Genomic DNA, 27,801 nt, shown 5'->3' on the forward strand with positions numbered 1-27,801 from the left:
CCCATAGCTTCCTGGCAACTTGCCATTGTAGTCCTCAGCTAGTCAACTCTGGGGGCACCCTGTGTTTTAATGAATTTTGTAATAACCAGGAATTTAGTGTGCATCTTGCATTGTTTGGAAGAAACATGAAACATACAAAGCACCCGACAGCTTAAAAAACTTGAGTAGAAGCGTGGGTTGAAATCTGTGCTTTATGAGAACATGGGACACTAACTTTTAAATGCTGAGAATAAACCAGCCATGAACCTATACAGGATCAATCCTTAAGAGCTAAGCTTTCTACTTAGGTCCAACAGTCAGGCGATGAGGCCCCAAAAATGAGGGATTACCTTGTCTTCAAGCCAGAAATGTGACCACTGGGATTATTCTAGTTTATGCTATTCCATGCTGTCCTTACGGAGAAGCTAGAGTAGTCCTCGGTTATGCAGACAATCTCTGAAGTGCATATAATATCAATAATGATGTGACTGTCTTAGGTTTATATGGTACCTTTCATCTGGAAGCATCCCAAAGCATTATACACTCGCCTGTACTGAAATGCAGCCTTCTCTGGAGTGGGACATTGCTGCTCCTAAACAGTACAAAGCTGGTTAGGTCAGGAACTGAAGATAAATAGTTCTCCAACAGGTTGGATTTGATTTAAATCAATTTGATTTAAATCATGATTTAAATCGCTAGTCAGGAAGACTCGATTTAATCACGGATTTCTACATAAAAGTGCATTCTTATTGGTTGTTATAACCTTAATACATATTCTTCACAACTCAGAGATAAATGTAGGGTTCATTTTTTGAAGGTACACACTATACATTTTTAAGTGATTTATTTTGAAAACTTTTCAGATTAGTTTTACAGCTATATCAGAAAATGAATGATTGTTTGGTTATTTCATTTACCAAAGGTAATTGAAGCAGATATTTATGAAGTCATTGGGAGGTGAACTATCTCCAATTCAACAGGTTAATCATTAATGTTTGGAGGATTTTCTTTCCATGCTGTATTAGGAGAACATCACTAGACAGACATTTAAATTGTTTTATTTAACTAAAACAACGTTATGTATTCTGGATTTTTTTTCTTCAACAGCAAACATAATATTTTAACAAAACAAGAATATGATTTTTTTGAATTTAAACATTCAAGTTTTTTAAAATCAGGTTTGTTTTTGTTAAATTGTTTTTAACTAAATAGTTAAATGAAATATTTTAAAAAAAACACCCAAAAATTAAATAGACTATGTCAGCCAGGTCAACATGAGAAACTTAAAATATTGGCTTCTGCAGCTAACTCAGTCATCTTCACCTTCATTTTCCTGTTTGTTCATAATCTAGAAAAGAAAAACAAGCTTTCCTGCTTTTTCAGGTCCCAAACGATTTCTCAATTTGGAATGAATTAGTCCAAAGGAAGAAAAATACATTGGTAGAAGAAGCTACTGCTGTTAAAAGTGAGATTATCACTTCAACAGTCTCTGAATCCAAGTGCTTAAGGGACTTCCACCAGCTCACTGGTGTGACTTTCTTTAAAACCTCATCAGCAAATATATATTTCTTGAATGGTTCACTCTTAGCTCTGAAGTTTATTATAGTTGGCATTATGGAGGGATGATGACTGGGTGTCCCTGTCATAGCCAACTCTTCTTCTTCAGCAGTTAAGGTTTGACCCTGGTGCCGAGTATTGAGAATATTTGCAAGAAAATGAGCTGGAGATAGTGCTTGTCCCATTCGTTTTTTTTAATGCTTATAATTTAACTCTGTCATTGCATATTTCTCTTTTTAAGATCTCACTCAGTTCCTTCCAAATTTCAACAGTGTCAGCAATAAAACAGCTACTTCCCTGCATTTTGTTCAAGGCTACAGGAATAGGCTTCAGGGTACTCCAGCATGTGTTCAACATTTCTCTTAAGCCCAATACTGAGAACTTTGGCTGTGACAGTGCCATCTATTTGTTCACGATTTTGTTCACAAACTGTCATCAGATTAGGCCAGTGCTCAAAACAGTCCACTACTCAGTTCCATCATACGTCTTGTGGGAGAGTTAACTTGGTTCCTCCATTTTTTTCAGAGCAGCTGCTGCAAAGTGGTTGTTAAGGAAGTATTTTGCAATTTCAACAACATTAGCCTCTATTTCCGGAACACTGAATTCTTTGGCTAGGAGGTGCATCAAATGAGCACTGCAACTGTATGTTGTTGGCTTGGGATTCTCTTCTAAATAATTTCTTCTGATCTTGGATACATTTGCAGCGTTGTCTGTGACCAAGCTGCGTACTAGATATTTGCATTTTTTTTCACAGTTATAGCTTTTACTGCTACTTCTTGTAAGTATTGTGCTGTGTTTACATTTCCTGATGTTTCAGTTGTTTCTGTAAGGAAGACATTCCCTTCTTCTGTTGTCACACAAGCACATACAACAGGATCATTGTGGACATTGCTCCACCCATCAAGACTCAGGTTAACAATTTTACCCTCTAGACCTTTTGCACACTGTTCAATTTTTCTTCCATACACTTCATCCAGCAATTAGCCTGCTACATCTGCTCTGTTGGGTGGACTGTATCCTGGTCTTAATGACTGAACCATGTTAATGAAGTGTGGGTTCTCAATCATACGAAAAGGAGAGTTAGTTGCATAAACAAACCGGGCAATTTTTCCATCAATTACTGTTTTGTAATGTGCTGGTTCTTATCACAAACTTATCTATGGTTGTTTCTGGGTCATGGAGATTTTTTCCCCTTTTTGCTACAGGTGATATACTGTGGCTATGTGACACACATGATGTGACTGAAACACTATCATTGGCAGATCACTCTGAAACTATAGAAAATGATGGTGATCTTGAAGGTGGATAGTCTTCAGAATCCTGTATGTTGAGGATGGATTCTCCTAAACAAAATAAGTCAATGCAGTTGTTCAATTATTATTACCATACTGCTCATTTAGTATTACTCATTGCATTCACTGACACTCAGTACTACTTTAAAGGTGAAATTGTACAAGGAAGATCTGCCTATTTCAGCTATTTTTTTTTTTATCACAACTGCATCTAAAATGATAGTACCATAGAGTAACAACTATATTTTTTACTCAAACATGAGAATTCAAGAATAGTCCAGAAGGAAGACAGGCAGTCCTTAAGAAAGAAGTATGAAATAAAAAAGTTTACCAACCTGAAGATCCTGCATGTTCAGGCATGTTCCTTTCATCATCTTCGACGCAGCTTCCTCGTGAGAAGGAACACGTCTCATGGTGTTGTTTCATTTGGGCAACCAGGCCTTGCATTTCTTTGTTGCACTGTTTGCATTTTGCACGCATGCCTGTCTTCCCCACAGGTAGAGGAACTTCATTAAAATATTCCAAAACTGGATCTCTTTTTATGGCCTGCTGCCATTATAGGTTTTCCCTTCTAGTGAGAGAATGGTATGGTAAATTTCAAATCAATGAAGGCTACACTCAGAAAGACCTCAAGACTTCTGGAATATGCTACTCAAACAGTTTCCCTTTTGTTTCTACTGCCTGTCCCTCCCTTCTCACATTTATCTCCAGACTTCTTCTCTTTGTCCAGATCTATTCCACCCCCAACAATCTTCTATTCACTGAACTTTTTGAAACTGTGCACTTTTAGAGAGACATAAGGGATTGAATCTGTGTACACAAATTTGCAGAGGGACAATAGGGTTGAGGTCTGTTATTTCTCATCTCTCCATATTATTTATTTATTTTAAAACGTTTTTGCTGATAACAAACATGTTATCTCTGGAGACACAAATCCACAGTTTGAGAACTGCAAAACTAAGCATCTCTGATGGTATCTTCTAGACTGAGCACTGAGTCCCACTGGGTAGATAGAAAGATTAATCTAAATCTATACAGAAACCCCTGGAATCCCATAAGATTGGGTCCCCATGAACTATTGGAACTCATTTACAAAACTTTTCTTAAACGTTACGTGAATATATTGTCTCATACCTTAGAATTAGAATTTATAATCCCTATTCCATGGTGAGAAATCTTTGAGCTATAATGTATCTTAATTAAAACTATCTTTAGATAGTTTTTTTCCTCAAAAAGCATTTTATCAAAAAAATCCGATTTAAAAAAATCATTGATTTTTATCCACCCTGTTCTCCAGTTAAAACCACCAGGTAAATTCTTAGTGACGTATAATGACCAGGACCCCAGAGCTCACATCCGCACCTTTTAGACGCAACAAATGCTGTATCTTGGCAGGGGTTAGACTAGATGACCCTTACTGTTCCTTCTAACTCTGTGGTTCTATGAGTCTATGAAAATGGCTGCAGGACCTCCAGTGACCATGACCTAAGCTTTGTCTCATGCAAATGATTTAACCCCACTTCCTCTCCAGTTTTAAAGTGGAGCAGGAAGTCTGGCATTGTGTCTTAGCCCCCATGGGCATTCTGTCTTAGCCTGGCGGTGAAGAAGCAGAGTTCTAGAGGCTGACACAGACACTATGGCCCAGTGTTAATCAGCTGTCTTTCACTGCAGTTTAACAGCATCCCATGACCAGCCACAGAGCACCGTCCGTTCATGGACAACTGTTTGGGAATGGCTTACTTACCGAATGGGAGGGGTTTTCTTAGCAGTGAGCCTGTAAACAGAAGCAGGGAAACGGTCTCTTCTCAGTGTGGGGTTATCGCCTCTGGTGTTTTCCCAACTCGGTGGCAAGGCTTCCAAAGAGATCGTGTTGGCGAGGCTGTCCCCACCAAACCAATGTAGCAATAACCTCTACCAGCTTCTCTTAACAAAACAACCCTTTTGGGGGTGGGGTGGGAGGGGGGTGATCTGAGGTGTCTAGGGTAGCCCACGCTGAAAATGCCAAGGTCAGGGCAGGCCGCAAAAAAGGAGAGCGGATACTCCCAAAACTGCTGGTTAACACAGTAGTTAGATTCACCAACCAGTTCCAAACTGTGCTCCTGATCCCCCACACTGGTTATCAAAAAGCTAAAAAAAGGAAATCCCCACACAGCCCCCTTTATTGCATTCCAGTTCTCTGGCTCCCAATCAGCAAACAGGTCCAGTAAGGTGAGGAGTTATTTAAAACTCTGCTCACTATACAAAATGTTCTTTTGATCCCCAAAGGGCCAGCCACATTGCCATGTCAATATTAGTTTGGATCTTACCCCAAATGCCATGCTGCCAGCTGATCCTTTAGCATCTAAAACTAAAGATTTTATTATAAAAGAAAGAGAAGAGAGTTGCTCAATGGTCAAAGCAATCAGATACATAAGACTTCAGAGTCCATATATCAGGTTCTTAGCAGCATTGGTGAGTTTGCTGGCTTGTAGAGTCCCTCTGGAGCACATCCAAAGTGTGGATAGGTTGGTCAATTCTTTGTTCAAAGTTTCAGTTTGCAGAGAAGTTACTGCAGAGGTGGGAAGCAGGATTGAAGACAAAATGGAGAAGATGCAGCTGCCTTTATATCCTTTGCCATGTGGCTTGTACATCCTTTGTCCCAAACACAAGCTCACAGCACATGGGCATGGAAAAGCTCTAGGAGTCCCCTGTCCACAGACATGTCCCTACATGTCCTGTTGACTCATAGGCATAGCCCCTGCCTTCTCTCAATGGGTTCATTGTACACAGGGCCGGCTCCAGGCACCAGCTTTCCAAGCGGGTGCCTGGGGCGGCATTGAGAATGGGGTGGCAGTCCATGTCCCATGGCAGCAATTCGACAGCAGCCCCGCTGCTCTTCCAGGCGCGGCAGCAATTTGGTGGCAGCTCGGCGGTGACTGCTTGGGGCGGCAAAATTGGTAGAGCTGCACCTGATTGTACAGCTGATTGCACTTGATGAGCCATTAAGCAGGCTGGATGGTGCTGATGCCAATCTGTCTGGGAGTGGCCACCCAGAAACACAGCATGGGTTTGTTATACAAATATACCACCCATATTTATAACTCTCAATACAGAGATGATACATACATATAAACATGATTATCATATTTAGCCAATCATAACTTTTCCACTGATACCTTACATGGCATATCCGGTAAGTTCACTGCCGTTTTGTAAAATTGGTATCACTAATATTATAAACGGTCACCCATCTTCCCTATAGCGTCGTGGGGGGGATGAACTACAACCAGGAAACGGGTTCAGAGGCCAATAAATCAGACCTTTGGGTATTGGAATGGCAGCAAAAGGTGTAGAAATCTGATCAGAAAAGCCAGGTTTCAAAGTCCAGTCTCTTTCTAGGCTGGTGGGAGCGAAGCACTGTTCCCAAGGCTGCTCGTACGCAGGCTGCCTGCTTTTAGTGTTGGGTGCTAATAAATGAAATCAGGAGTGTCATTGCAAATGAGGGCAAAGTGCAGCAAAGTCTTTGCAAGAAGAGACCTTGCTTCCTCTTTCAGTGATGTTGATTGGAAGTGTCACTTCAATGCCCGCTGGCTGGCAAGGCCACTGTGGTGCCAGCAGGCTGGCGATGCTAATTGTATGCCCCCTACTTGGTGAGGGCAAGACTGCTTTAGCCCCTACCGGCCAGCAAGACCTCTTCAGCTGCTCTTTTGGTCCTCCAGCCTGCGAGCGCTGCCTATGAAAATGGAGGTGGGGATCGGGCCATGAGGAGAGCTTGAATTGTTGCCTTTTCCTCCCCACAGAAGTAGATGAATGTTCTCGGCCAGACAACGGTGGGTGTGAGCAACGCTGCATGAACACGCTGGGCAGCTACAAGTGCGCCTGTGAACCTGGCTACGAGCTGACGGCTGATAAAAAGAGCTGTGAGGGTCAGTAGCCTGCAGAGTGGAGAGCGTGGCCGGTGGGGGGCCCCCACAATTAAGAATAGTTAAGTGGACCTGGTTTGATAATGGTTCCCTGCCCCCCGTGGAAAATTTTGACAAAACCAAAAATTTAGATTTCTTCAGAATTTTCATGGAAAAGATTGAATTTTCAGTGACAAGTTGAAATCTGAAATATTCTGTCTAAAAACCGAAATATTTTTATTCTCCGCTGCCATGGTGCTCCGTTATCCCATTTCCTCTATAGGCTGGACTGTCGAGATAACGCGTTCAGTGCCTTGTTAGACTTTGAACTCTAATAAAGCCATGAAACACTGAAGTACTTACAGGGCAGTATGAAACTACACTGCAGAAAAGGTGTCTGTTTTATGTCAAGACAGCTGTCTCGTGTTAGCTCGCTCTATGTAAAACCTTAGTGGAGACAAGGCACAGATAGCTTTTACCATGATAGAGCTAGCTGGGGTCAACGCCAGGTGGTGGTGGGGGGGGGTGGGGAGTAAGGTTGACCTCGACTAGTTACATGAAAGTAAAAGCTACTTTTGCCTTGTCCCCACTAGCGTTTTACAGCTAGAGAACTGACCCGAGTTAGCTGCCTTGATGTAAAATCACACCTCCTTTGCAGCAAAGACAAAGCCAAAAGCTAGTGAAGTTCTAAAGAAAATGGGCCACTAATGAGAGAGTGCGAGTCGCCAAAGGCACTGGCTTTATCCTCACTAGGAAAAGGGGTGTGTTAACCTTTCCCTGGCGTAGATATGGCCTGTAAATTATAAACTACCAAAGGCCCAAAGGGTTTGTCTTTACTAGAGTTTTTCAACCTCTAGTCAATTGATTGGCACTCCGTGGAGGTAAGGCAGTGTTTGTAAAGGCTAGCACGGGCACACCCTACACGCTTGATGAAGGCTATGAACGTTTGTTCTAGGCTGCTCTCTACAATAAAGAGCAACTATTTGTAGTGTAGAACAAATATCTGAGGAATCCCCACGTTGGCCTGCACAGTCTTGTTCACTACCCCAAGTTAATTGGTTGTCACTGAACTTGAGGTGCAAAGTCCAGTGGAGACCAATCCTGAAAGGCTACTGTGGTACTAAGGGCCAGATCCTCCGCTGGAGTAGATCGGCAAAGGTCTAGCTGCTTCAGTGGAGCTCTGCTGGTTTTTTACTGGCCGAGGATGTGGCCCGAAAGTGATTTTCCATTTTCTCCCCCACTCCTGGCTATTTTAAAATCCATTCTGAAGGCTGGGATTGGAAACACGTGCCCTTGCCTTGCTCCAAGTTAGCGCTGACTTGTTTCCTAGCGAACAACGTGGCACGATCTTTTCTCTGTCTGGACAGAAGCAAGTAAACCTTGTGTTCGTTTGTTGCCTCTCCAGCTGCCTGTGGGGGCTTCATCACCAAGCTCAATGGGACCATCACGAGCCCTGGGTGGCCCAAGGAATATCCCACTAACAAAAACTGCGTCTGGCAGGTGGTCGCTCCAGCCCAGTACCGGATCTCTCTACAGTTTGAAGTCTTTGAGCTGGAAGGCAATGATGTATGTAGTTGGTCCATGTATTTAGTAGGTGCAGCTGTTGACTGGCCTGGAGCCTGATAAGATCCTGGGGTACTGAGAGGAGACCTGGTGTTGTGTCTTGGTTTGGGGGCTTCCCATTGTTTCTCAGCCCTTGATTTAATGAGCAAGTGGCAGTAGTTAGCAAGACTTTCTTTAAAGAACAGAATCTGTTTCCTTTGGTCTGTATTTGTAAATCTACAGGGAGTGGAGAAGTACTAAGCTATTTCTGTTACAAATGAGCTTGTTCCTATAGCAGTATGTATCCTGGGTATTTTCCATTTGTAACTGTTATTAGTCCCTCTTTCCTAGAGACTGCTTCTCTAGGAGCGTTACTGGGGATTGACAGGAACCTGTAAAATCGGGATAATAGCACTTCCCTACTTCACACAGCTGTGGTGAGGAGAGAAATACATTGAAGATTGTGAGGTGCTCAGGTGGTAACGGGGGCCAGATAAACACCATACAGAGAAATGAAATGTAACTAAAACCATTCTGACAAATGCAAGTATACTACAAGATGGGGCAGGAAGTGAAGGAGTTGATGGCATTAAGTGACTTGGGTCAGGGGGAGTGTTACTGGTGGCGGGCAAGTCTGTGTATGGTGTCACTTGCCGTGTCACTCAGGAAATGGACACTTGCTGTTTGATATCCTACATCTGCAATGCAGTGTGCCCAACTCCCCCACGCTGTGAAAAATGACTGTCCCTTGGCAGGTCTGTAAATACGACTACGTGGAGGTTCGCAGTGGGCTGGCTTCTGATTCCAAGCTCCATGGCAAATTCTGTGGCTCAGAGAAGCCGGAAGTGATCACATCCTATAGCAACAACCTGAGACTGGAATTCAAATCGGACAACGCGGTATCCAAAAAGGGATTCCAAGTCCACTTCTTTTCCGGTACGTGGCTGTGTCCCTCGGGGAGGAAAGCTCTCAGTACTGGCTGTCCTGGGTGTACGGGAGCACCGCATGCTTCGTGTGAATGTGCATCTCCGTGCTGTTAAGTCTGGTCATTCATGGCATCAGTGGTTACATTCTGTCTTCTGCTGTATGAAAGTCATTATTGCTGTGTACCATCTCTCCCTCTTCCCTTGTCTCCCAACACTGGAAAGGGGTGGTGAATTCTGCACGATTCATTTCCATGACACATCGGCTGCTGCACGTTACCCTAGCAATGCAGGAATTGCCGTATGGGATTGCAGATCCTTAGGTTTTAAGGCCAGACCTGCTTAACACAGGCCAGAGAACCTCTCCCAGTAATTTCTGCATCAAGCCCAGAACTTGTGTTTTGAGCTAGAGCATGCCTTTTAGGAAGACATCCAGTTCTGAAGACTCATCAGAGCAGCAGATCACCCAGTGTCCTGTCTCAGACACTAGCCAGCACCAGACCTTTCAGGGCACAGCAGGGTAACCTGCCTCTAGGGAAGGCTTCATCCTGGCCCCCAGTAATTAGAAGTTGGCTTTTGCCCTGAACCAGGAGGGTTTAGATCCCTTCAGTCTTTACCATCATAGCTCTGGATGTTATCATATAAATGTCCAGTCCTCTGCTGAATCATGCTGGGCTCTTGGCATCAATGACACCTTGTGGCAGAGAGTTCCAGAGGTTAATTATGCTGTCATAGTTCAGGGCAAGTGCACCGGTATTCTCCTGCCATGCTCCACCAAGGCCACCCACTCTCGGCTCCTGGCTTTTCAGCCATCACCCTTCTTGGGCAGAGACCTGCGTGTATATCTCTCTCTTGTCTGGGGTTTTTCCAGGCTGCACAGTTCCCTGCCTACACTGATATTCCCAGCAAGCCAGACTGCCTGTGCAGACCAGCATATGCATTTTGTTTACTCTTTGAAGGTATGAGAGAAAAATATTAAAAACAATAAAAGAACCTAAATGCATGCCCAAAAGCATCCCAGAGGTCACCCCTCAACTCCAACGTTGGGCTCTGGTAGGTGTCAATGCTTCAAACCTCACAATTGGCTTTCCCCGTGGTTACAAATTCATAACTGTCTCAGATTCAGAACCAGAACAACCAGGAAAAACTCAGTGTTTCCTTTATACAGCTTGGACCTTTGATCTTGGCCTCATGTAACAGGTGATCAGCCGACAAAGGCCCTCTCCTTTGGGTGTAGCTTCAAAAGTCTGGGGTTTTGCATAACCAGAAGTGAGGAATTTGCATTCACCTGCCCCTAGATATTCCCCAGGAAAGCCACTTAATGCTTTTTATTCCAAAAGTCCACACCGTTCAGTACTGTCCTTTGAACCCCCAGGTCTCACATCTGTCACACCTCCCCCCTCGAGATGTTCCAGGCAGTTCCACCTACAATTACATCCACCGTTCATTTAGTATAATGGACCCTGAAGATACTTAAACTTAACTCAGTAAGGTCTCCCAAGGATATGGCGGGAAATTTCCAGATCTGTCACACATGTGCTTTGTGGAAGTGTTTCCTTTCATCGGTTTTAAATATTACCTTTCAGTTCTGTCACACAGCCCGATGTGCTTGTATTATGGGAAAGGTCGAATAGAGGGGTCTGATCTACCTTCTCTATTTATACCTCGTTCTTTGCTTTTTTCCACTGTCTCCTGTGTGCAGCATACCACACGGCCCCGTAAAACTGCCCCCTCCTGCTGACCGGGCAGCCATGCACCTATCTGCCCATCTTCTCTGCTCTCGTGGCTTGTGGAAGCCATGGGTGAAGGCATCTGCTTGCCTCTTTGCCCAATCTCTCGCTCTCTGCTCCTGCTGTGGCACATTGCAGTCACGGGGGGCAGCTTACCTGGCAGCAGCTCTCTCTACCTGCCTGCATCCTCTTTCTCTGCACCAGCCACAGACCCTCTGGGCAGCAGACAGCTCTTTCCACTAGACACCTGGCGAGTGGAGGAACTGGGGAGTTGCTGGCAATGAGCAGAGGGAAGCTGCTTAAGGGGGCATCAGCACGGAGCTGAGCATCGGAGAACATGAAGCAGGGTTGCCAGTATAAAGATGGGTCAGTGGATTTTTGCCAGGACTGGTACCTTTGCCTGTTAGTTTTCCTGAGTGCTATACTCATCTATTCAAGCTTTGTTACTTTTGTATTTAATTATAAATTGGGGGAAACATTTAAAATGTACTTTATGTGCTAGACCCATGTAGTTTGTTGTATTGTGAGGAAGGACAGTGAACTGGGGAAAGAGCAAAGTGGCTGGACCTGATCCAGCGACTGAGATTTAGGTTAGTTCTCTACCCTAGCAGAGAGAGCTCCCAGCTGGCATCAGATTTGGTTCGGTCTCGACATGGAATTAAGTGCTGTTCATTTGCCCCTCCCCAGATAAAGACGAATGCTCCAAAGACAACGGCGGATGTCAGCACGAATGTGTCAACACGTTTGGGAGCTACGTCTGCCAGTGCAGGAATGGGTTTATGCTGCATGAAAACGGCCACGATTGCAAAGAAGGTGAGCACCGCTGATTGCAGCGAGGAAGCATCGATTTATTTCCAAACCTGCTGTTTAGTTTTCCCTAAACAATGTAAATAATGCAGCAAGCAAAGGATAATTCGTGGGTAAGGACAGGTGAACAAAAGCCTTTTTACAGAGCATAATGCAGATGCACCAATGACAGCCTCTCAGCCTAAGCTGTTAAAGGAGCCCAAGGGAGGTAGTGGCTCAACTTCTATTGAATTTCAGGGCTGATTTAGGCTTCTCTACACAGAGCTTCCCAGCCCATGTTGAGGGACTTGAGGTTTCCGGGCACACACCAGCACTGTAAAAATGGCTGTGTAGAAACACTCCAAAGTTGCAGTTTGGGCTATGGAGCATCCGCCTCCCAAGGCTTCTGAGCCTGAGCTGCAGTGTCTGCACAGCTGTTTTTTGTGCGGAAGCGCGAGCCTAGGTTTGTTGAGCCAGGCCGGGTGGCTTGCTGCCGTGGGCTGTGTAGACAGACCCCTGAGTCTCCTTTGAAACTCTTAGCCTTCTGGCTTTGGTGAAAGTGATCTGACTCCAGAAAACCTCTGCAAATACAGAGGAGAGTGGCTCCAAAACCAGAACATGAGGGAGAGGGAGATAAGGAATGACGGAGTGAAGAAACTGAGTTCCATTGAGGCCTATGGATGTGTGTGTATTGGTGCCGGTAGTTAATTAGGCCCAAGGAGAGTAGCTATTTCCGGTGTCCGTATGACACTAATTCACTTTTCTTCCAGACGTTGGCTGGAGAGGGGTAATTTTTGCATTTAATGCTATCGTGGAGATTTGCTTCAGCCAATCTTCGTAAGTAGGTGGCACCTCAGACGTGCATCTCCTCAGTGATCTCCCCAGTCCATAGTGTTGTCTGGCAAGAGCAACTGATCCAGTGTCCCCACTGTGCCCAAGCGAAAGGGTCAGCGGTGAATGCCAGTGGTTCTTACTGAGGTTGGAGTGCTGAACAGGCTTGGTCCAATAACTCTCACAGCAGGAATAAATCATCTTTCAAGAGCAAATCTGGGGCTGGTAAAAACCTGAGTTATGGAGACTGGAGTCTTGTGTTTAGCCACATAAGGGTAAAGCACAGACAGGGCAGTACAAGCTGCCTGCAATTCGAGCTCACCGCTGCTTGGTGTGTCTGCTGAGTTTGGCAACAGAGCGTGGCTGTGGGTTTTGTGAACAGAGGACAGCATCAGTGGATGGAGACCACTCCCTCCGTTCATGCAGGCCCCTGAGCAGCCATCAGATGGAAATGAAAACCCAGCTCCAGCAAATACAAGGCAAGCAGCAGACAGACACAGCCCGAGGCACTGAAAATGTACTTGGCCAAACTCTCCGAATGCTTGTGAGCAGCACAAACACTTGTGGTCTGAGCCCTCCAAATCACAGTGCTCACCCAAGGCCACCTTGTGTTCCAGCACTACCGGGGCAAGCAGGCACCTGAGGGAGTGAGGGCGAGGTGGGGAGAGAGGGAGATGAGAATTCTGCCCAGGGTGGGAGCAGAACGCACACAGGTTCTGTGGGGAAGCTCAGCATCTGAGACAAGGAAGTGCACTTGCCCTACCGCTCCCCCATCATGGTATAGGAGATAGAACTGTTACCCTGCAGGGTGGGGCTCTGTCCTTCTCTGAGCCACAGAAACACATGAACCTGCTGCAGCCGTGGCTAACAGAGATGGGTGTTGCAGCTCCAGCAGTTGAGGCTCATGCTTTAAGATCCAGAGGTCCCAGGTTGCCCCATCCTGGAAGCTGACAGCCCTCCCAGTGGCGCGGTGTTACACAGCATTTATAAAAGAGTCTCTCTCCCATGATTAAATCCTTCTGTTTTGCCACATCTTGGCCTGAGAGCTCCCTCTAGCGCACTACAGCTACAGAGACTTGACGAGGGGACTGGGTTTTCTCTCTCCCAAGCTGGTTGTGAGCACAAAGTGAGCAGCGCAGAAGGAACAATGGCGAGTCCAAACTGGCCCGATAAGTACCCCAGCCGGAAGGAATGCACCTGGAACATTTCTGCAACTCCTGGCCACAGGGTGAAAATCGTGAGTAACTCCGGGGGGAGGGGAAGGGTGGGGGATTAACTCTGCTTTTCTTTTTACAAACAGCGTCATTTCTGCCAGCCCACCTGCTCTGTGCTAGGGGTGAGTGACCTCTGCACTTTACCCGGGGCCTGGGTGGGCTGGGGGGTGGAGCGGCTCAGATGGAGCTGGTCAGACTGTGGCCCCCTCTGTGCTCGTAATGGGCAGGAGGTGGAAAAGGCAGTGATCTTGCGGGTGGTCATGCTGGGTGTTAGTGCTGCCAAAGAGCTGTTGGGGGAGGAGGTCTGGGGTGGACCCCACTCCCCCTTTAGTACAGGTATAGTGAATGCACACTGTCCCGTCCTCATCCTCCCATTGCCCCTTTGTAAACAGGATCCATCTGCCCAGGTACTTAGGGCTACATCTGCTCTGTGGGGAAAAAAAACTCAAACCCGCTGGAGCTCTGAGACCCATCCTAAGCCCAGGCTTCAGAGCCCAGGCTCTGGGGCCTGTGCTGGAATCTCTGCACTGCCCTTTTTAGCCTGTAGCATGAGCCCAAGTCAGTTGACCTGGAGCTTTGACACACAAGAGTTTGTTTTTGCAGTGTAAACAGACCCTTAGCATCCCTCCTCACTGTACTATCTGAGCACCTCCCATCACGAATGGGACTTTATTCTTGCAGCATCCCTGTGTGTGAAATGGCACCCCATTTTACAAATGAAGTTCCGAGGTACAGGGTAGATTAAAGGACTTGCCCAAGTCTACACAGAAGTTAGTGGCGAAACCAGGATTTGAACTCAAGTCTTCCAAATTCTGGTTCAGTGACTTAACCAATGGACCAACTCTCCTCTCACAAAGGTTTCTTCAGATAATGGGGCTATCTTTCTCATTGTTAGCAAAGCCCACCCCACCTTTTGCAGCAATATGTACCCTCCTTAACCTTTTCACACGTCACTGGTACAATGGGTGAGAGTGCTTTGAAGTTAATAGTATAACAAACCAAGGGCATTCATGATGGATGTGACAGGAAACTGCAGCTAAAGAGACCGTAGCTTGTTGCTTGACGGTAGATGCCTTTATTTGTCTCATCAGTCAGGATTTCCAGTTAGCCATTTATCCCAAGACACACAGTGGTACTATGAGAGACAACATTTGCAAGCAGTTGCTAGTGTACACAGGGCTCCTGGGGAGAGGCAGTTATTTCCTGTTCCGGATGTAGGGCTGATCTTGGTTGCTAATGGCTCCCACCACGCGTTGTAAATGGGAACCCCTGAGTGTGGCTCTGTGTGTAGGCAATGAGCTGACTCCTGAGGGTTTTTTTTAAGTTACTCCTGACCTGGAATAACTTAAAAAAAACCCCTCTCAGCAGCTTTCAGAGCCTTGTGGGCAGAGCTTTCAGCCCATGTGAACAGGGAGGCACTGTGGCTCATGCTACCCAGAGAGTAGACCCCTCTGTGATACAAAGAAGGTCAGACTAGATGATCTAGATTCAGTGGTCCCTTCTGGCCTTGAACTCTGACTCTCCTTTGGAGGCTTCCGAGACAGGGATGGAGAATAATTTTGAAACATGCCTTGGGAGCCTCAGTCTCACTGAAAGTCAATGGGGGACACGCTCCTGAGTGGCTAAGTCACTTCTGAAAATGGGACTTAGAAGCGTGTGAAAATCCGACATGGTGATAGCTATCTGTCTCTCTCCTCCTGCTGGGTTTCTTTGGAATAGATTGGCCTCGTTTACGCGAGGTCCCATGCGTAGCAGGGGATGTCGAACACTGAGGGCACCGATTCTTGATTGACACTTTGGTGCATAATACAGGCACTGACACACTCTGCTGAGCACACAGATCCAGACTTAATGTCCTGTAGACACTGGAACAGCTCCCGGGGTGATGAGAGCACCACAGACGACTGAGGATCTTGTGACTACAGCACAGCCCTGCGTATCAAGTGACTTGGGTTCTATTTGTGAGTCTGCAGGAGACAGCCAGCATGGGTTTAGTGCACAGGGAGGGGACCCAGCTGTTCCTTTCTTTGGCATGGAGATAATATTGATTTCCCTCAGGGTGAGAGATGTGGGGCTGATTAATTGTGACACTCGTTAATTCATAGAGCTTAAGGGTAGAGGGGACCAATAGAACATCTCGTCTGACTGTGGGGATGTCCAGGTCCTGATCCCTGGGCCCGCGGGCTTCTACCACCCGACAGTTCTGCTAGCGACTGGAGAATTGGGAGCTGTAAGGCCTTACACTCCACCGAAGGTACCACCCACAGGCACCTGATTGGAGGAGCTCCAGAGCCCCTGATTGGGCCGAATACACTATTTAAGCCAGAAGGAGACACAGGAAGTTGTCTGTGCAACAAGGTGGATCCTGGTTTGCTGCTGGCTACAGACCCTGCTGTCTGCCACCTGGCTCCCAGCCCTGTCCCCGATTCCTGACTTCGGCCCTGCCCTATCCCCAGCTCCTGAACCTTCTTGCCCTGATTTCTGACTGTCCCAGCTCCAACCCTTGGCTCCGACTCGTGGGATTCTGTCTTAGCCCTGGCTCTTGGCTCCAGCGCCTGTTTCCTGTCTGACCCCGTCTCGACTCCTTACTCCGACTCCTGCGCTGACCACAAGGTCTGAGCACTCACTGACTTCCTGTATGTCAGAGGCCATAGCATTTCACCCAGTTACCCTGTCAATGACCCCAATAACTTGTGTCTGGATAAAGCATCTCTTCCGGAAAGTCATCCAGTCTTGATTTGAAGACAAAGAGAATCCACCTTGATAGTCTGTTCCAATGGTTAATCACCTTCACTTTAAAAAAAATAATAATTGGGCCTTAATTCTAAGTTGAATTTGTCTGGCTTTAGCTTCCAGCCATTGGTTATTGTTCTGCTAGACTAATGGGCCCTTTAGTACCCGGCATTTTCTCCATGAGAAGGTACCTTAGATACAATATAATTGAGCCACCTCTCAATCTTCTTTAGGAAAGATTGAGCTCTTTAAGTCTGTCGCTGTGAGGCATTTTTCTCCAGTCTTCAAATTGGTTTTGTGACTCTTTTCTGCCTACTCTCCAATTTTTCAACATCCTTCTTAAAATGTGGATACCAGAACTGTATGCAGTATTCCGGTATTGGTCTCCCCAGTGCCATGGACGGAGGTAAAATCACCTCCCTTCTTTTGTTCACTATTCTCCTGTTGATACATCCAAGGATCGATTTGCCACAGCATCGCACGGAGAGCTCACGTGAGTTGCTTGTCCACTGTGACCTCTAAATCCTTTTCAGAGTCACTGTGTTCCTTGTTCCCAGATGGATAACTTTGCATTTGGCTGTATAAAAACACATTGTATTTGTAAAAGGCCCATTTACCAAGCAATCCAGATCGCCCTTTCCTCCTCATTGTTTACCCTCCCCACATCTCTGTGTCATCTCCAACCTCTATCAGCTGGGATTTGAGGTTTACTTCCAGATCATTGATAAAAATGGTGACTAGTAATATTGGCAAGGATCCCTGCAGCATCCCATTAGCAATATGTCCGTTGTTTAATGATTCCCCACTCACCACTGCTTTTAGAGATCTGTCAGTTAGCCTGTTGCTAATCCATTAAATCCTTAATCCCGTTCTGAATAGTGGCAAAATGTGTTGTGATCCTCAGATAGAAGAGGCTGCAGAAGGACAAAAAAATATGACCATGAGGAGAGACATTTCCCACGTGTGAACACTATGAATCAATCCAGAGCTCGAGTATAGCTTTGGGGTGTTTTGGTAGTTTTCTATATGACCATAGCTGACCTGAAGGAGAGGTAGAGCTGGGAGCACCTCAACTTTTTGTCAGCCTTCCCGTGCTTATGCGTTATGGTACAGTCTTTAATTACTGGATCACATGCTATTTCCCCCAACTGTCTCATTCAGTGCACAGCCTGGACCAGCTCTGGGGATGAATCAAGGTTTTGCAGTGAAGGAGGCTGTTGTCTGTAGGCCCTGCAGAAGTTGGAAGGTGTGCAGTGAAGTAGGCAGGGAAGAGAAGAGGAAGTTGAATGTCACCCTGGAGAACTGGATTCTCTCCTGTCATGGAGTCCCTGTGTGATGCTGGGCAACTCACTTAACCTACTATTTTCACAGGTGGCCCCTAATGGTTTGGTCCTCTTTTTCTGATGTTCAGCCTGAGACACCTGGGGCCTGATGCGTGGAACTGCTGGGGGCTCCCATCTACAGCTGCTGTCAGGAGCTGTGCTTTGAACATAAAGTCGCCATAGAATGCTACGTTCTCTGAAAACTGAGGCTGTAGATATCTCAGATTGGTCACGCAAAATTCATGGAAACATCTGACAGTATTGGCCTCGGTCTGTGCCTCATTTCCCCGGCTGTAAAATGGGGATAATGCCACCAGCTAATTCCAAAGGCTTCTGTTGCAAAGATACATTCAGCAGTGTTTGTGAAGCACTCAGATACTATGGGTGAGCACCATAGAAACACCCAGGAAGAAATTCATACTTTATATTCAGTGCAGGATTTGGATGGTGTGTGGAAGCCCTGGGGCCACACACTGAGTGACAGGGCTAAAAAGAAATATTGAATAAGTACCCAGGCACTGAATGACGCAGGGGTCCTGTGGGGGAAAAATAGTATGTGATCTAGTATTTTAAAGACCGTATCATAATGCATATGCACAAGAGGGCACAGTTAAGATTGCCCGGGCAATCTTAACTCAGGTATTTCCTAACTATTCAGTGCTTGACCTTAATGTTCTGTTAATGTATTTGTGGGGGATGGTAACAGAATATATAACATGATATAAGCTCAAAAGCCACCAGATTTATCCACAGCCCCACATCCACATTCACCCATGCAATCAGGCATTAATTCTGTTTATGCTTTTTCCAGAAAAGCAAGTAACTCCACTCTTGTATGTGTCTGACTGGGTGCTACAAGGGGAGAGAAACACCATACAGTCTTGGCAGCATTTCTCCTGGTATACCCTGCTTTGCCCTATACCCTGTGTTAAATACTGTCAGAGGAGTGTCAGTTTCTTTCACATCTCATGGAGAGGTCTAATTCTCACTGTTGATGTTTGCGTTATAGACATTCAATGACTTTGAGATTGAGCAGCACCAGGAGTGCGCCTACGACCACTTGGAAATGTACGACGGCCCCAACAGCAAGTCGCCCATCCTTGGCCGCTTCTGTGGAAGTAAGAAACCGGATCCAGTGGTGGCATCTGCTAACAAGATGTTCCTCAGGTTTTATTCCGATGCATCTGTGCAAAGAAAAGGCTTCCAGGCAAAGCATAGCACAGGTAAGCTGGGTTTTCCACTGCTACTCCAATGATACTGGGAACGCTGCAACTCTTACTGTGTATATTGACAGGGCAAGAGAGACTCCCAGAATCTGACAGCACCCATTCACATAAGACTAGACAGGTCATGATAAAGCTGTTCCCAAAGAAATGACCCAATCTGAGTGTTAACCAGCAAATATAAACCAACAAGCAACTGGAGCATCCATTGCATTGTACCATTCATGCCAACCATCTCCCACCTGTATGGGACTTGCCTGTTCTAACCTCTAGCCTCCTAGGTGCTGTCTACATGGGGAGAATTACCAGCCTAGCTGTAGTCAGTACTAATCTACGTATGGATAATCTTATCCTGGAATAAGAGTGTTTTCCCCCCTGATTTAGCTTATTCTACTTTCAAAGCAACATAAACGAAACCAGGAAAAAGCGCTCTTATTTGAGGGTAAGTGTCCCCATGGGGAGTTTTACCAGCATAGCTATGTCAGTGTAATTTTCCTCGTGTAGCCAAGTCCCTAGGTTTTAAGGCCAGAAGGGCTCCTCATGATGATCTGGTCCGACCTGCACAGACCATAGAGATCACCAACTGATCTCTCTATTGAGCCAAACACAGTTGATCTAGAGCACAATAATCTCTTAGACATCCAGTCCTGATTCAGAGGCTCCAGATGACTGGAGATTTTACCACATCCCTTGGCAGTCGGTCTCCCCTCACTGTTAAATGTGCCCCTTTGACAGGCGCTCCCCAGCTCTCCCCGCTGGGCGATGCTGGGAGGAGATGTCTAGGCTGTGTTGAGCAGTGGGGATATTCAGGAAGGCTGTACAATGTGCTGTCTCTTTGCTCCAGAGTGCGGCGGGCGCCTGAAGGCTGACGTACAGACTAAAGAGCTGTATTCCCATGCCCAGTTTGGGGATAACAATTACCCAGGCCAGTCCAACTGCGACTGGGTTATCGTGGCGGAAGATGGCTATGGAGTCGAATTAATATTTCAGACATTTGAACTAGAGGAGGAGGCCGACTGCGGCTACGATTACATGGAGATCTACGACGGCTACGACAGCACCGCGCCCCGCCTGGGACGTTTCTGTGGCTCAGGGGTAAGCCGTGGAGAGGTTAATTTCTTAGCCGTAGCTGTATCCAGGGGAAGGGATGCACTGCAGGCATGATCCACCCTCTTTCGAGTCAGACAGACAACACAGTTGTTACCAGCTGCCCTGGCTATGAGCGTCCCTTGTGTTCTGTTTCACCCACCCGCCTGCAGATGTCACCAGCCTCCAGCAGAGGTACCTACAGCTTAATCTATACACTGTTCTGGACTGGTGATGCTGGGGGTATGGGCTGCCCAGACAGGGTGTCTGAGCCCTGACCTGGAGGGAGAGCACTGTCTAGGGCTGAGGAGCTCAGCCTCCAGTGGCCCATTTAATTCTTGGCCTCTTTGTAGCAGAATAAGGTGCTAAAGTATGTTGAGGCCACACAGTGAAAAGAGGGGAAAAGGATGGAATCTGCTTGCATAAATAACCCGCACCCATTCAGGATAGGGCTCTGTCCCCCTCGAGGGTGGCTGGACAATATCTGGAGATGGAAGAGTCAGCTACAGGTAGAAGAGGATTGTGGGGTTTGATCCAGAGGTCCTAGGTTCAATTTCCCCTGCTGTTGATCCATCCAGAGGCTCAGCACTATGAATGCTCTTGAAGTCTCATCTGTCTGGAATTGACTCATGATGGAATTGCATTGACTGCTAGCTAATGTTTTTATGCCATGCTATCCCAGCACCTAGGCTGGGCCCCATTTAAAATGCACTGTTGAGAGGATTTCACCTACTGTATTTTAATGAAGCTATCTTTGGTCAAATCCTCCCAAATGTGCATTTTAAATGGGTCCCGGCCTTGGAGCTGGGATAGCATGGCATAAAAACATTAGATAGCAATCAATGCATGTGGCCTGACAATGAAGGACAGCACCTGGGGGAGAAGAGAGGCACGTGGGCAGCCAGGCAAAGAGGCAACTTTTACTTGGAAATAACTGGCAGGGAAGCTGCAGGCTGGAGGCAGGGCCACAGAGCGTCTGTAGAACTGCACACGCAATGACTTTGTGCCTTTAATAAATAAAGGCTTTCGGCCACGGTGCCTTGCATGTTGGGCAACTACGTTGACTTTAACGGGATTGCATGAACTGAAAGCAGAGAATTCACCTCTGAAATGTCCATCAAGGGCTACTCAGCAGCATCTGTGGAATGTTGGAATTCCCAGGGCATGGGGCATCCGTGTCACAGTACCCCCTATAAGCCCCCTTCCTGCCAACCTTAGCAGTAATGCCAAGGGCTGCATAGGTCATGGTGGCTGAAATACCCTCTGCCTCTGGAGATCCTCTCTGCAGAGGGGAGCTGAGTCACATGGACAGCAGCAGTGCAAGTCTAACCCCCATCCAGAGGCCCCATGTTGGGCCACTGCTTGCATCATCAGGCCCCGGGGAGGGTTGTCAGCAGCAGGGACTGAACCTGGCACCACTTAACATAAGAACAGCCATACTGGGTCAGACCAAAGGTCCATCTAGACCACTATCCTGTCTTCTGACAGTGGCCAATGACAGGTGCCCCAGAGGGAATGAACAGAACAGGTAATCATCAAGTGATCCATCCTCTGTCGCCCATTCCCAGCTTCTAGCAAACAGAGGCTAGGGACACCATCGCTGCTCATCCTGGCTAATAGCCATTGATGGACCTATCCTCCATGAACTTATCTAGTTCTTTTTGAACCCTGTTATAGTCTTGGCCTTCACAACATTCTCTGGCAAGGAGTTCCACAGGTTTACTGTGTGTTGTGTGAAGAAATACTTCCTTTTGTTTGTTTTAAACCTGCTGCCTATTAATTTCATTTGGTGACCGCTAGTTCTTGTGTTATGATCTAAGACCATGAGCCTCAGCTGCCTGAGCTGAAAGACGCTGGTTTATTAGCTGCAGCTGGCTCATCAACCTCTGTGGCCCAGCAGCCACTAGAGGGGGCTAGAGCCCACATTGAGGGGGCATGGGTTGTGCAATCCTCCCTAAAACACTCCATCAATGCTGTATATCAGTACAAGCCATCAGCCTCTCCCGTAATGAAAGCTGGCACCAGCACTTAAAATCCTAGAAGATTAGGGATGGAAGAGACCTCAGGAGGTCATCTAGTTCAACCCCCTGTTCAAAGCAGGACCAACACCAACTAAATCATCCCAGTCAGGGCTCTGTCAAGTCGGGCCTTAAAAACTTCTAAGGATGGAGATTCCACCACCTCCCTAGGTAACCCATTCCAGTGCTTCACCACCCTCCTAGGGAAATAGTGTTTCCTAATATTCAACCTAGACCTCCCCCACTGCAACTTGAGACCATTGCTCCTTGTTCTGTCATATGACGCTACTGAGAACAGCTGAGTTCCATCCTCTTTGGAACCCCCCTTCAGGTAGTTGAAGGCTGCTATCAAATCCCCCCTCACTCTTCTCTTCTGCAGACTAAACAAGCCCAGTTCCCTCAGCCTCTCCTCGTAAGTCATGTGCCCCAGCCCCCTGGTCATTTTCGTTGCCCTCCGCTGCACTCTCTCCAATTTGTCCACATCCTTTCTCTAGTGTGGGGGGCCCAAAACTGGATGCAGGACTCCAGATGTGGCCTCACCAGTGCCGAATAGAGAGGAATAATCACTTCCCTCGATCTGCTGGCAATGCTCCTACTAATGCAGCCCAATATGCCGTTAGCCTTCTTGGCAACAAGGGCACACTGCTGACTCATATCCAGCTTCTCGTCCACTGTAATCCTCAAGTCCTTTTGTGCAGAACTGCTACTTAGCCAGTCGGTCCCCAGCCTGGTAGCGGTGCATGGGATTCTTCTTTCTAGCCATCAAATAAGATGCCTCCTCGCATTTTATAAAGTGCCTGGGAAATGCGAGCGGGGCAGAAGGGAATGAAACGTTCTGCATTTGGGTCTAATGCTTGGCCCATCACACCTGCTGCCATAAGCACCAGGGCTTTGACCTCAGATGCTCTGGTCCTGGTGAGAACAGTTACCTGTCATGTAGACTGACCAGCGTTTTGTTTTCCCTCCTGCAGCCCCTGGAAGAAATCTACTCTGCGGGAGATTCCATCGTGCTCCGATTCCATTCGGATGACACCATCAATAAGAGAGGCTTTCATGCTCGATACACGAGTACCAAATTTCAGGATGCGCTGCACATGAGAAAGTAGCTTGAACGTTCCTCATAGACGTTCCCCGGCGGAGGATTGAGACGTTTACCTGGGATTGGTTTTAAACTCCTGGGTGCCTGACCTAAAGCAGGGCACAGTCTTCTCCTGTAACTAAAATGGAACACAGCCCTGAAGGCTTGCCTTTGAAATTATGAGGGTGGCCTCCTCTCGCTAGCACACCCAGGACCCAGTATTTTCTCCTGATTGTGACTGCCAGGGTATCAACTTTGTGTTTTTGCCCACCTGGCCACTGGGCTGAATGAAGAAAGAGTTTGAACTGGAAGAAGCCTTAGTCTATTGCATCCTCCCAGTTGGGGTGGCTCCTACTAAGTAGCATATACAATAGCTGTCTTAACACATCGTACTGTGAAACAGACGATGTGGATAGCCACCAAATGGGATGGCCTTAAAGGGACATGGGGCTGCCTACCTACCCCTTCCCCACCAACTCGAACTGCTCTGTGCAATAAGTGGAAAACCACACAGTTGTGACTCCAGATAGCCAGATTCATTTTTATTTATTGTTTTGGTTATTCTGCCTGTGTGTAAAGGTGACACGAGGTCACTGTAAGACTGCTAGCTAATTGCACCACGTTCAACAGGAAGTCCACAGTGCCAGAGGTGCAGAAACCCCACAGGGTATGTGTCATAACAGAAGCACTCTGCAATGATGGCTAAGGACCAAGGCTGTGACTAATAGCAACTGCTGTGGCATTAGCTAGGATAAAAATTTGGAAGGCTATCAACCCGGACCTTCCTTGCACCAGCTGCTCGCTAGCCAGAGTCAGGAAGCAATCTTCCCCCACAGGATTCCAGATTAGGTGGCTCCCTGTCTTGGCCCGTCTACCAATCCCTGTGTTCTTAAATAAGAACACTTCTCCCCAACCTGTCTTTGCTTGTGAAACACCTGGTTATGCAGGATGGTTTTATTGCACAGATTTCCTCCCCTCCCTCCCTCCGCTAAATTATTGCTTCTTTGTAATACCACCTCTGCCTTTGAGTTCTCTTTTTCTCTTTCCACCTGTGGTGCTTTCCAAGGATTCCCCTCGCTGACCCATCGTTCTGTGTGATTAACTTGTCAGTGTCCAGCCAGTTTTCTTGATTCTCTTGAAACACAAGGTAGGAAAATTCAAGAACTCCTCAACACCTGCCCTGCTGGTGACCCAACTGATCCGAGGCAGAGAACTTGTAGCACAAGGCAACACTCAACTCCGCACAACTCTGGCAACATGTCAAGTACATGGATGCTCTAGTGGATGGACTGAGTATGTTGGCTGGGAAGTCGGCGGTCAGCTGGCTTCTGTTTCCACCAGAGTCACTGCGTGACATTGAGCAGGTCACTCAACCTTGCTGTGCCTGTTACTGACTCTGCTTTAATTTTGGTTAAAGCACTTTGAGATCTAGGGTGGACAACTATAAAAATAACTCTGTACACGGCAGCCACTGAGTTAACCAGCAATCGAGCCATGGGTTTGGAGAATTAACTAGCTGTTTGGCACTTCTTTCAGAGAGAAACCGAGCCTTTTAACAAACCATTGTAAAGCATCGTGCTGTAGACTAGTAAAGAGTTGATCCTGAACGGCATTTCCTTAAGACATACATGTGAGCATTACAGCTAAAAGCTGTGGAATGTTAGCTTTAATGAAGTATTTATAATCAAATGATTAATATGTTTACATAACCAATGTACTGTTAGGCTACAGAGAGACACCCTTTCACTAGGTGTGAACTGTAGTAAGCGCAGCCTGGCTTCAAATGCCAGGCACAAAAGTGTTCTTGGGGGACAGGTTTGTTTTCAAATGTGTTATAAACAAAATGCCACCCCTGCAAAAGTTCTTGAATGAAATAGGTGTCCAAGTATTGTGAGTACGGAGGTGAAGCAAATGCATGAAAATATTTTCTTGCTGAAAACAGGAAAAGCAAAGTTTATATATATATATATATATATATATATATATATATATATATATATATATATATATATAAAAATAAATGCATGTAGTCTAAGCCTTACACAGTGTAGTGTGAATGATACTGTATCATTGACCATAGCTTTTCTACAGGCCATTTGAAACCATATTACTTAGTGCTTGTTTTTTTAGATCTGCTTTGTTTCTCTTCAAAGTTTATTTGTGGCCTTCTCTTGCAAGCTTAAGACAAGGTATGTGATCTCTCACTGTGGTACACTGGAGCCTGTTGCATGAGTAAGGAAGTCGGGCCAGGAATATAATCTCTGCTTCTAGCAAAATAGAATCAAAGTTGTGAATTGCATTGCAGGCTGAAATTCATATTATAGTATCTCTCTGGTTGGAGTGAAGTCTGCCTGGAGGGGGAGAAGTTACTTTAGAAGCTTCCTTTGAAATTAAGTATTTTCGCTCCACGTTTTGGCATCATTTCTGATTTTTCTTGGACATCGGATTGTATATTCTGATTCATTGCAAAAGTTTGCAATGTGGTTTGACCAATTTGCTACATTTGTTAGCATTCAAATAGGTGTTTTGTGTTACAGTTTATTAGCAACTGGTTTACTCTGTGCTTTCACCAAGGATGTGTGCAAAAATTTCTCTTCCTTCTGTCTTGACCGGGCTTACAGTCAATAATTCTATATGCCTAAAAGGTTCCTTTTTTAAAAAAAAGTCCGACTCTTTAAAGTGTATACATATTTTGGTCTTTGTGTAGTTTTAAATTTCATGAAATAAAGTCAGTTTTTAAAAAGTCAGAGGGGAAGAATAATCTGAAATCTATTTGTGCCCGGCATGATCTCTCGAAATTCATTAAAGAATGCAGATTCGGTTACACATTGTTTGTGTGCACGCCCGGGCATGTGGCCCTTTCTGGCCTGGGGTAAGTTCTCGAATACAACGGTCACTCTGTCGACAATTATTTCATTTCCAGCGGTCACACCTGGGGACTGGGTCACACCACGTTGGGATTTACCACCTTCAGTTTCTGAAACAAAGCTGAATTTGCATGTTAAATGTATTACTTAATTTTTTGAATTAATGAGGGCAGTTGAAAGGCTGCAGGGCTCAAAGTAGAAGGTAGGCAGCTGGTCCAAAACACAGCTGCCCTCTCTCCTAAGCATTGCGAATAGAGAGAACACCAGTGTGCCTCTTGCATGTTTATTATTGGATCCAGACAAGATTTTAGTCTGTGAGCGGCTTTGAAGAGGTGGGGAAAGAGGCCTGATCACCCAAAGTGTCACCGCCAGAATACAATCATTGACACCCACTACCCAGGATGGAGATAACTGAACTAAGGTATTCTTGGTGCCAGGCATTTGCCTGCGGAGCTCTGACACACAGGAGAGCAGGATGAAGGCAAGGCAAGCCTCCTTTATACACACAGCCCTTTCCTCAGAGAATGTGGCAGCACAAAGCGAAAACAGCCCAGGCATAGTGCTAAGCAAGGCTACCATGAAACTTGACCTCTGTATTTAGTGCCTTGAGATGATCCTTCTCCAACCTAACAGCCCACTCTACAAACAGGCAAAACCGGTTCCTCTCCTAGGGCAGCATGGTGTTCAGTAGCCAGTCAGCGCTTATAATCAAAAATAGTTTTCCTCCTGTATCTGCTACCCAGCTGTCTTCTGTCCCCCCTCCATTTCCTCAAGAACATGCCAGACAAAGCTCCTCCTTGTATAAACTCCTATGCCTCTGCTCATTTACAACCATCAAGACTAAAATGCTGTGTCATATCCACTCAGCACTTCACAGGACTTGGGAATTTGCCTTAATTCTTTTTCAGCCACTTTCAAATATAAGAACGGCTATACTGGGTCAGATCAATGGTCCATGTAATCCAGTATCCTCAGGGCCGACCCACAACGTTTTGGCACCTGAGGCAGGGAGCTCAAATGACGCCCCCATACCCCCTTGCTTGGGCCAAAACTTTGAAAGGTCTCAATTCTGCCTTCTTCCTGTTCTACTCCTCTCATGGTACTGCTCGGCTACCTACCCCAATAAAGGAGAACTAACAACTTAAAATGCCTTGTTCAAAAATTTTAAGTAACACTTAACTTTCAAACGCCTGAACAGCAAATGTAACTTTTCTTGTCTGCATAGGAAACACTGGCATTTTTATCTGTTTGAATAATCAAAGTGGTGCTTTCCGGGCCTTCTTGGTTGCAAAGATTTGAACTGCTTCCTGAAGGTCCACAGTCTGGGTCAGCTCATGCTCTATTGAGATGGTTGCAAGACCGACCAACCTCTCCTGTGTCATTGTGGAGCGTAGATGTATTTTTATTAACTTCAGCTTGGAGAAGCTTCTTTCTCCACTGGCAACTGTTACAGGAAGTGTTAGAAGTATGCGCAGAGCAACAAAAGCATTTGGAAAGAGGGCGGTCATCTTATTTGTGCACATATATTCCAGAGCTGCCTTTGGAGTTGATCCTGCTGAAATGTATCTTGAAAGGGCTTTCAGTTCATCACCTAAATCACTCGCATCAATATCACGCATGTCATCATGTGTCAACACTGTCTCTAATGCCCTGCATTGCTGGTGTAAGTCTTCTTCAAGTATAGAGAGGAGTTTTGGAATATCATACAACATCCAAAATATACTGCTGTGTTCCTTGAG

The 27,801-nt window shown here is 46.1% G+C and overlaps 1 protein-coding gene across 3 annotated transcripts in view; it reads left to right on the top strand.

The window, feature by feature from the left end:
- Positions 1-25,942, top strand: part of TLL2 (tolloid like 2) — a 173,278-nt gene extending 147,336 nt beyond the window's left edge. For all 3 annotated transcript variants that reach the window (XM_037905507.2, XM_043552254.1, XM_043552255.1), the window contains 8 exons: positions 6,608-6,733; positions 8,115-8,275; positions 9,007-9,187; positions 11,592-11,717; positions 13,631-13,758; positions 18,800-19,013; positions 19,858-20,108; positions 23,089-25,942. In XM_037905507.2, coding sequence (XP_037761435.2) covers positions 6,608-6,733; positions 8,115-8,275; positions 9,007-9,187; positions 11,592-11,717; positions 13,631-13,758; positions 18,800-19,013; positions 19,858-20,108; positions 23,089-23,223 — 1,322 coding nt within the window. In that variant the 3' untranslated portion in view covers positions 23,224-25,942. The remainder of the gene's footprint in view (positions 1-6,607; positions 6,734-8,114; positions 8,276-9,006; positions 9,188-11,591; positions 11,718-13,630; positions 13,759-18,799; positions 19,014-19,857; positions 20,109-23,088) is intronic.
- The last annotated feature ends 1,859 nt before the right edge of the window (positions 25,943-27,801 follow it).

The sequence above is a fragment of the Chelonia mydas genome, chromosome 7 (genome assembly GCF_015237465.2).
Source record: "Chelonia mydas isolate rCheMyd1 chromosome 7, rCheMyd1.pri.v2, whole genome shotgun sequence".
NCBI classification, from domain to species: domain Eukaryota; kingdom Metazoa; phylum Chordata; order Testudines; family Cheloniidae; genus Chelonia; species Chelonia mydas.